Below are 10322 nucleotides of genomic sequence, written 5' to 3' on the forward strand. Positions count from 1 at the left end.
ACTTCATGACCTCCCGACTGCTGGCCATCTAGGCGTTACTCGCACGTACGACCGCATCCGCCGTCGGTTCTTCTGGCCTGGCCTCTACCGCTCAGTGCGCCGTTACGTTGGTGCTTGCGATGAGTGTCAGCGTCGCAAGCGCCCTGCGTCTGCTCCCGCTGGCTTTCTTCAGCCCATTGACATCCCTCCGGAGCCGTTCTACCGTATCGGCTTGGACCTTCTCGGCCCATTTCCTGAGTCCACTTCTGGGAACAGATGGGTTGCAGTCGCCACAGATTATGCCACCCGGTACGCGATAACGCGTGCGCTCCCCACGAGTACTGCCGCTGATGTCGCCGATTTTCTTCTTCAGGACGTCATTCTTCATCATGGAGCACCCCACCAACTGCTCACTGACCGTGGCCGCACCTTCCTTTCCGCAGTGGTAAACGACATTCTTCGCGCGTGCTCAACTAAGCACAAGTTGACGACCGCTTACCACCCCCAAACTAATGGCCTCACTGAGCGACTCAATCGGACGCTCACCGACATGCTCGCCATGTACGTCTCCTCTGATCACCGAGACTGGGACGTCGCACTCCCATACGTTACATTTGCATATAACTCATCCCGCCACGACACTGCCGGATACTCTCCGTTTTACCTCTTGTACGGCCGTGAGCCTCAACTGCCGCTTGATACATTGTATCGAACGTCTCCTCCCGCACATTCTGAATACGCCCGTGAAGCCATTGCCCACGCCGACCATGCTCGCCAAGTCGCCCGTTCCCGCTTGCAAGCCTCCCAAGCTTCTCAGCACGCGCACTATAACCGCCGCCACCTGGACAGTGCCTTCTTGCCTGGGTCCCTTGTATTGCTCTGGGTGCCTTCTCGCCGTGTAGGGCTCTCGGAAAAGCTTCTTTCTCGATATGTGGGCCCATATCGCGTGCTGCGCCAAGTCACAGCCGTCACATACGAGATTGAGCCTGCCTTCCCCGAGTGCAATTCCCGTACTCCACCCTCCGATATTGTGCACGTGTCGCGCCTTAAGCCCTACCACCTACCCTCTTCTGACACTCGCTGAGCCGCACCGCGACGGTGCTTTCACGCCCGGGGGTCATGATACGGGTCGACTCAGAGACGATGAGGCAGACGAAGTGAGAGGGCGCTTGGCGCGTGCTCGGGCTCTGAATCCTGTGCAGTGGCCTGTGTCTTGACGTCCGGTGCGCCCTGTGCTTGTGTTCTGTTCAGTGTGAGTGCACCAGTGTTCTGCGGGCTGTGAACGCCTCCTGCCACGTAACAATATGAGCTAAAGGGGATGTTAGCAATTCTAATACGCATTTAACGGGTTTAGTTTGAATATTGTCAGCATCTAATGACCTACTGTTATTTAGACCCATGAATGTGCTGTATGTTTCGTTTTCAATTCAATCTCAATTTCAATTTTCAATTTATTTCCCATGTACACATGGTGAGGGCCGAGGGAAAAAAGCCAGAAATTTTGGCTTGACGTGCCCCTCGGCCCCTACATTGCAGAGCAGCACGTAACATATAAATGTTTTACACAAGTAGCATCTCAAAATGCAAACAATAGTTATCAAAAATGGTTTTGCGTATTATTAGAAAAATTACAAGGAATGAAGTGTACAACAAAAAATGGTAACGAAAAAAGGAAACAGAAAAATACACGTCATCGAACAACAGGAATTCGGTTCCTCAAATCAGGTCAACACTATACGGAAACGAAAGAGATAAAGAAGCAGAGAAAGGATAAAAAAGCAATGAATCTATAAAGTGGCACATACATCGTGTATAACTTGGCGGCATGCACGTGAAAGATCAGCTTGTGCAGTTTTAAACTTATTTAAAAGACGGGGCAACGTGTTTGCTAGACTATGTGTACCATATATTGTGCGGCAGGTTGGAATATGCTACAGTTCGCTGTGTCTGCTAGGATAAACTTGTACATTTAGTGAAAGGTGTCCGTGTCACGCAAGTAATTCATATTTTGTTTTATGTCCTTCTTGTATCTTTCAGCTAGCCTAACATTATACATTTAAGATACTTTTATAGCATTGAACTGGTGGAATAAATCCCATGTGTTTATATGAGAACCGACATTAAGTACTGCACGCAGAGCCTTCTTCTGTAAAACATAAATCTTATTTTTATTGGTACCCAAACTCAGTGCGCATAGTTCACTTGGCACATAAAGAGCGAATTATATAGGAGAAGTTTAACTTTGCATGGAGGTAAGTGACGATGCCGGTTAATACCTGTGACACGAGAAAGCTTACTGATGACAGCGTTAGCATGATTGTCCCAGCTTAGCTGGCTGTTGAAATGAACCCCTAATATCTTAATATTATCTACAACCTCTATCGTTTCCAAACCTAGCTTAAGATCGCATGATAGAATAACGTTTTTATTTTTTGGTTTGAGCATAATTGCCTTAGATTTAGTTACATTAATTTTCAACAGATCATTAAGGGACCATTGATGGAGTGTACTTAGTGTCCTATTGGCCTCGTTTATCACATCTTCACATGCGCTTGATAAGAACAACTGTGAGACGTCATCTGCATACATAACGCACTTCACATGCAGGCATTGATTAACGATACAATTGATATATAAGTTAAAAAGAAGCGGTCCAAGGATACTTCCCTGAGGCACGCCAGCAGGTACTTTTTTTACTGAGGATCGACAGCTATTAATATCAACAAACTGAAAGTGATGTGCAAGATATGACGTAAGAAGCGTGTGAACACGACCCCTGAAACCGTAGTCGAACAGTTTTGTCAAAAGTATATTGTGACTGATGTGGTCGAAAGCCTGCGAAAAATCTATAAAAAACTCCAAGGGCAAGTTTCTTTTCCTCGAAACACTGTAAGAGGTACTCTTTTTGGCTTAGTAATGCTGTCTCTGCAGATTTATGTTTGATAAAACCAAACTGCGAATCTGTTATTATTTGGTGTTTGTCACAATAGCATGATATTCGCGTGTGGATAATTTTTTCCAGTCCTTTAGAAAAGATTGGCAGCACGGAAACTGGCCTATAATTTGAAACGCAAAGCTTATCACCATTCTTATACAAAGCTGTCACCTTAGCAATTTGCATGCGCTGTGGGAACACTCAGTATTCCAAACTTAAATTAAATATATGTGCTAAAATTGGTGCTAGAATATCTAACACATGCTTCACAGGCCGTATCTGCAAATCATCCGCGTCGTGCCATCTGCTGTTCTTCATGTTCATGAATGCAGTGAATACTTCGGAAGATGTAGTTGGACTTAGATACATAGAATCGCTACTTTGACTTATGCGGGCATCATGTGGCATGTTTGACAAACTTTGGTATTCTCGGGTGACGAAATATTGATTAAACGCCTCTGCTAGCTCCTGCCCATTTACACTTCGTCCTTGAATAAGTACTTCTTTTTTTTTTTTTTTCAAATCAAATCAAATTTATTCATTTTCATTTAGTACATGAGTTTTCCCGTCCAACCTAAGCACAGCGTGCTTGTTGGTTGTTCAGGCAGTACAGTGAATCACCGAATGTGTACAAAAAATTATGCACAAAACAATAAATTTGAGAACACTAATGCATGCATATTATACAAAAATTATGTATGCATATTGAGCAAATAGGAATGCAACTCGAGAAAAACGAAAACAAACATGAACAGACGTCATCACAACTTGAAATGAGCCATCTAAACAACTGAACAAATCTAAAAATATCTAAACAACTCTAAAATCTGAAGCAAAAGGGAAAGTAGATTATAGCAAAAACAGAGAAAGTAGATTATAACATGTAAGAGGCCATCAGTGATTTATCTGCAAGGATATGCACCATTTTCTTATTGCTTTAGTCATTTTACGTTTTGTTTTGAAATTGTAAAATTCTTCACCAAGTGTATTGAATACCTGTGGCACGTAATATCTCCGTATCTTTTTCCCATAATGCGTGAAGCAGCGCGGCTTAATATAAGCTTCTGTCTTTCTTAAGGCAGCGTTTTTCTTGACGGGTATTTTGAAAGCATTTGTAAAGTAATGACGTGTGAGCACTGTGTAATAAAATAGTTCCCGCATTTCCAGTACACCTAGTATACTGTATTTTTCCTCCTTATCAACCTCTTGCAGCATAGTACCATAAGTTATACTGTTTACAATTCTTTTAATTATGCGATTTATGGATCCCATTTTGTGATCAGAGCAGGTGCCATATAATGTAATGCCGTAGGTTATAATAGATTCAGCTAGTGCCTTGAATATAACGCGCCTTAAGTGCATCGAAGTCTTACCTCTGAGGTTGTACATCATCGCGGACACGGCTCTAAGCCTGTTACATATATACTGCACATGATTAGTCCATGCCATATGCTCATCAAATATTATTCCGAGATATTTTACTGAAGGTTCAAATGGTATGACATTACATGTGCACGAATCACAATGCGAGCCATGTAAAAAAAGTGACTCATTTAGGAGTACTCGCTTGTGCGGGTTTCTAAAACAGAGAAGTTTCGTTTTTTGCTGGTTTAAATAAATTGAGTTTTGAGCAAGCCAGTCTATTACCTTGCATATATCCTGCTGAAAGCTTTTGCTTGCAAAATGAAGATCAGTGAATTCTAGTGCTAGTGCTGTGAGGAGAGCTAGTCTGGGGCGTGCGTAAAACAACGTTGTTAATCTGGTTCCATAACTTTCGACAATCACCGCGGCATGATTCGAATTTGCCGTAGTAATCGAATCCCTAGCACGCCTTAACTTTTTGTTTAGCTTATTTCTGAGGACTTTGTATCTTGCTAATAGTTCGGGGTCGCGTGTATTAATGAAGTGTTGGTGCATTTTTCTTTTGATTGTATCTCCTTGAGCAATTGTGACGTCATCCACTCCTTGCGCCCCTTCCGACGTCTTACGTGCGCCTTGTACGGAAAATGTGCGGTGTAAAGTGCTTTAAATTTATCAAGAACGCTATCATAACTGGCTTCCACGTCTGTCATAGACAGCACGTCAGACCAAGCTACATCGACATAGTTCATGACATAGTTCACAACGTACAGGTTAAAATACGGCTTTTCGCAGACGATTGCATAATTTATCAAGAAATTTCTAGCCCTGAAGATCAACTCCTTTTAAGCGATTCACTGTCTGCAGTAGAAAAATGGTGCTCCACGTGGCAAATGACTTTGAATTCCAGCAAGACAGTAGCAATGACTGTGACACGTAAAAAGAATCCTTTAAGTTTTACATACCGTATAGCCAATGAGCCCCTCTTAGTTGTCAACGCTTTTAAATACTTAGGAATTCAGATAGCCTCAGACCTTCGATGGAACGAGTACATATCGTATATAGAAAAAAAAGCTCTAAGACAACTGCACTACTTGAGAAGAACGCTGGCACAATCCACACAAGAAATAAAGCTTTTAGCTTATAAAACATTTGTTCGGCCAATGTTGGAATATGCTGCGGCAGTGTGGGATCCCTGGACCGAAAGTAACAAACTTAAAATAGAAAATGTCCAACGCAAAGCTGCTAGGTTTATTTTTAATTCTTACAGTTGGAATATTTCCCCAACAGCCCTACTGCAAACCGCAGGACTTGAGCAGCTGGCCATGCGTCGTCATCGTGAAAAATTAAAGTTATTCTATCTGTATTATCACAATAAACTAACAATAGAGGAAGGAATTTTAGTTGAGCACTCATCTCGACGCCCTACGCGCTCTTACCATACTAAGAAAGTTACCGCGTTTTCATGTAAAACAAATGTTTTTAAGTACTCGTTCTTTCCTCATACTATCACTAATGTTGACGATGAAGAAAGAACGCCGACCAAAGAAAACAAAAACAAAAACAGACGTTTCGGCTCCCGTACGGGAGCCTTGTTCACATTGAAATGAAGCAAGCAGCTGAGTGGCATTACATATGTTTGAAAAGAGGGCGCAGGGAGCGTGCGTAGATGGGGTTAAGATTTCCGTCGTTGCGGTTAAGGGTGTGACTAGTAGTTTGGATGATTAATGATTCCAAGTGCAGGCGAGGGCGTAGCTTCTTTTCTGTTGAAAGCACGTGTGCCCGACCCCAGTCGATGTCATGGCCTGTAGATACTGCGTGTTCGGCGATAGCATTGGAATCCACTTTTTTGTTACGTACATCGTTACTATGTTCTTTTAGCCGCCTTTCGAAGTTTCCGGTTTCGCCAATGTATGCGTAGTCACAGTCGGAACAAGGAATCTTATACACTACGCCAGGATATTTTTCTTTGGGAAGGGGGTCTTTGACGTTTACCAACGCATGGCGCAGTTTTCTTGTCGGAACATGGGCGATATGGACGCCAGAGGTGCGCATGATGCGCGCTAAAGCCTCGCTTATTCCGGGAGCATAGGGCACGGCAGCACGCTTCAAGGGTGACAGAGGAGTATCGCCTGCTGGGCGACATAACTGTTTTTCCACGGATTGCACAAATGAGGTCGGGTAGCTGTTGCTTGAAAGTTCTTGTCGTACAGTTTGAAAATCAGTGGTCTGGTCTTCAAGGGAACTGCAGATGCGTTGGGATCGTTTGAACAAGGACATAGCGACTGATTTCTTCTGTGTAGCAGGGTGAACCGAATTAAAGTTGAGGTATCTTCCGGTGTGAGTCGGTTTTCTATAAACGCTGAAACTGAGCTTATTGCTTTCCCGCTTTATCAATACATCCAGAAAGGGCAACGCACCATTCGCTTCTTCTTCGGTAGTGAAGTCTATTGCTTGTTCTATAGAATTCAAATGGTCCGAAAAGGCGGCTAGGTCAGAATTACGAATCAGGCAAAAGCAGTCGTCAACATATCTCAGGAAAATTCTAGGAGGTGATGCAAACGTTTCAAGGGCACGGCGCTCGACGGATTCCATACAGAGGTTAGCGACGGTCACTGAAATAGAGGCACCCATTGGTGTGCCTTCTAGTTGACGGTAAAAGCGTCCTTGGAAGACGAAATAAGTATTATCCAGGCAGAACTGCAGGAGTCTACGGAGATCAAAAACTTCAATAGGGGTTCGTTTAGGTAGGGACTTGTCAGCTTCGAGAGCAGCAGAGCAAACTTGTACGGCCAGGTCGACGGGAACGCATGTGAACAGCGACTTGACGTCAAACGAGACCATGAGCTCGTCATCGTCCGGTGCTATGTCGCTTACCTTCTTGATGAAATCAGTCGAGTTGCGAACGTGCGTTGAGCCAAGGCCGACAAGAGGGGAGAGGATACGATGGAGGTAGCTGGAGAGACTGTGAAGAGGGGACCGACTGTAGTCTACGATGGGGCGCATGGGCATACTAGGTTTGTGCACCTTTGGTAGACCGTAGAGAGCAGGGGCTGAGCCGTTGGTGCACAGCAGACTGAAGTAGAGTGGCTTGTAGGTCGGGGGAACGAAACGAAAGACGTCTGAAAGAAGTTTCTGCAAGTCGCGCTGAACTTTCGAGGTTGGGTCCTTGTCCAGACGGGAGTAGGTGCTTTCATCTTCCAGGAGGCTTTCCATTCTGCTTATGTAGTCGGTTCGGTTCAGGAGGACTGTGCTGTTTCCTTTATCAGCGGGGAGTATAACGAGATCTTTGTTGTCTCGCAGGCTCTTCACGGCTTTTTGTTGTTCTGTGGTAAGCGGGGACAGGTGTTGTCCTGGGCGATACTTGGAGAGGACGCTGACTGCGCGAGTCCTTGCTTCATCGCGGCGCGACGCTTCCACTTGATTCACCGCGTTTTCCACAGCACACACAAATTTTTTCGGGTCTAGAGTAGGTCCAGTGTTGAAATTGAGGCCAAGGTTTAAAACAGAAATTTCAGCGCTGCTAGGCTTGTACGAGGAGAAGTTTCTAACGACGGTTGTGGGCGTAGCTTTTTCAGTTGTTGGGCGTTGCGGGAGAAGGCGATGCAATTTGTTTTTGTGTGCAAGTTCAGCACACCGGGACTGTACAGCTGCCTTGTGATTGGCGTGCAGCTGGATGCTGGCAAATTCTTCAGGGTAGAGTGATTCCAAGCGGCGTCGAGTGAAGAATGCCTCGTTTTCGAGAACTCTTAGCTTTTCTTTACATTCCAGTATCCTGGCTTGAAGGAGCGACCGTTCGGCTTTGGCGACAACGCTCAGACCAAAGCGTGTACAGACTGGACGGATCAAACGGAGGGACCGTGGAATAACAGAACAGGACTTGCATGTCAGGTTGAACTGAATATGGCCCTTGAACAAAGAGATGCGGGTGATCAGGGACACGTACTGGCGGATGCTTGTGACGATGGGTTGGCCGTACGCCCGGCGAAGATTGATGAAGTCGAGAGTTCGACGAAAACTCGTCTGGTCGGGGACAAACATGTTGACGATGAAGAAAGAACGCCGACCAAAGAAAACAAAAACGTCTGTTTTTGTTTTCATAATATGCGTTCGTTTCTCGCTTAAGCTCCGCGTTCACTTCATTTCTTGCTTTTTTTGAACTCCTTTAGCGCAGCTTCGCAGCGCGATTGGAGAAATGAATGATAAAGGCGGTTTTTATATCTAATCAATTTTAAATGCGGCCGGTTAACCCATGGTTTTCTTGTTTTATTTTATGGTTTTACTGATAATAACGGAAAGTGTTTTGCATATGTATTCACGAAGAGTTTAATAAATTCACTGTATGCCTCATTCGCATCTGTTTTGCTGAAGACCGTAAACCAATCACAAGCCATTATGTCGTATTTAAACGATTCCAGACTATCCTCGGTGGTGGACTGAACTATTAGTGACTCCTTGCGTTCCCTTGTTCTTTTGGAATTAGTCTGATAGGTCATAAATACAGGGCTTGGTTTGGTTGGTTTGGTTCATGGGGTTTAACGTCCCAAAGCGACTAAGGCTATGAGAGACGCCGTAGTGGAGGGCTCCCGAAATTTCGACCACCTGGGGTTCTTTAACGTGCACTGACATCGCACAGTATACGGGGCCTCTAGAATTTCTCCTCCAAAGAAATTCTAGCCGCACCGGCCGGGATCGAACCCGCGTCTTTCGGGTCAGCAGCCGAGCACCATAGCCACTGAGCCACCGCGGCGGCCATAAATACAGGGCAATGGTCACTTATTTCAGATGTTAGAGTACCAGAGCTGTAAACTACAGTATTATTATATGTCAAAATGAAGTCGAGCAATGATTGAGCACTGACAGTGATTCGTGTAGATGTTTCCAGAAAATGGTTGTAAAGCCGAAACAGACAACACACACAGAGCTAGACGAGACAGGCGCATCCCTGTTGTTATTAAGTTGAGAAAACCAGCAGAATGCAACACACTGTTAAAGTCCCGAGTAGCTTTATTATCATCAAGCACATTTATGTTAAAATCGCCACAGCAGACAAGGCGGAAGTTTTTGCTGCATACGTGTTCGAGCAAGAGCCCAAAAAACTGCATGAAAGAATTCATTCATGATGAAGTTAGCGCCAAAAACGAGGACCAAATTAGGAGAGAAGACACAACACGACCGCTTTTTCACAACTAAAACTTTGATGGAAGAACACATGACATATATACCCATCTCGTGAAGTAAATCAAAGGAACATATATGATAACGTCAAGATAAACCTTGGAGGGCGATACATCTGAAGAGTGCTGAGGTAACATAAAAGGTGCAAAAACAGGAAGCTTCATAGTCACAATCACGAAGAGCAAACCAAAATACTCAAAAGAAACAAAAAGGTGGGAAGGAAATGATATTAATCCCACGTGTGGCCCAGGTATGCCAGCTCCTTTGCTGTTAATGAAGTTGACGGTGCGCTTATACATGAATTTCCCTGTCGCAAAATATAAAAAGCCTCTGTAATTTCGCGCTGGAGGCGTTCTTTATGGTGTGGCAGAATTTCAGCCTGCGCATAAAGGGGATGGCATTTTTTCTGGCACACTGGCCCACATCCCGGCACACAATCCGGCTTACACTCTTTACATCCGTGGCAATGGTCAACTAAATGCGAGGACTTCGACCCAGAGAGCGATTTCTCGTGTTCTTTTAGCCGCACGTTTACACAACGTCCTGTCTGACCTATGTAGGTCTTGCCACAGGAAACTAACAGTTCATACAACACACCCGTTTTGCACGGATGAATCCCGAAGTATGGCATGTCTTTTTCTTATTTTTATTTTGCCCTCTCTGGATCCCTATTGTTCTGCTTACTAGGCCGCCAGGTCGCTGTCTGGGTCGCTCTCTGGACGTTACTTTACTAAATTCAGGTACTTATTCACAGCTCTTACTCAATCTAAAATAAACCCGTCTGCCTGTGCGATTTAGAAAGAAATTATTATAACCTTTTAATTTTAACATTTTGCATCCATCATACTACCATGTTTTGATAACATCACAA

At 44.5% G+C, this 10322-nt stretch overlaps 1 protein-coding gene across 1 annotated transcript in view; it reads right to left on the reverse strand.

Moving 5' to 3' along the window:
* The window catches only part of LOC149337877 (uncharacterized), a 39585-nt gene extending 31271 nt beyond the window's left edge, over positions 1-8314 (reverse strand). Inside the window, exon 1 of the mRNA XM_089554533.1 lies at positions 7029-8314. Coding sequence (XP_089410659.1) covers positions 7029-8314 — 1286 coding nt within the window. The remainder of the gene's footprint in view (positions 1-7028) is intronic.
* Positions 8315-10322: the final 2008 nt, after the last annotated feature.

Source organism: Amblyomma mixtum, chromosome 7 (assembly GCF_055824585.1).
Source record: "Amblyomma mixtum isolate Tamu chromosome 7, ASM5582458v1, whole genome shotgun sequence".
Classification (NCBI taxonomy): domain Eukaryota; kingdom Metazoa; phylum Arthropoda; class Arachnida; order Ixodida; family Ixodidae; genus Amblyomma; species Amblyomma mixtum.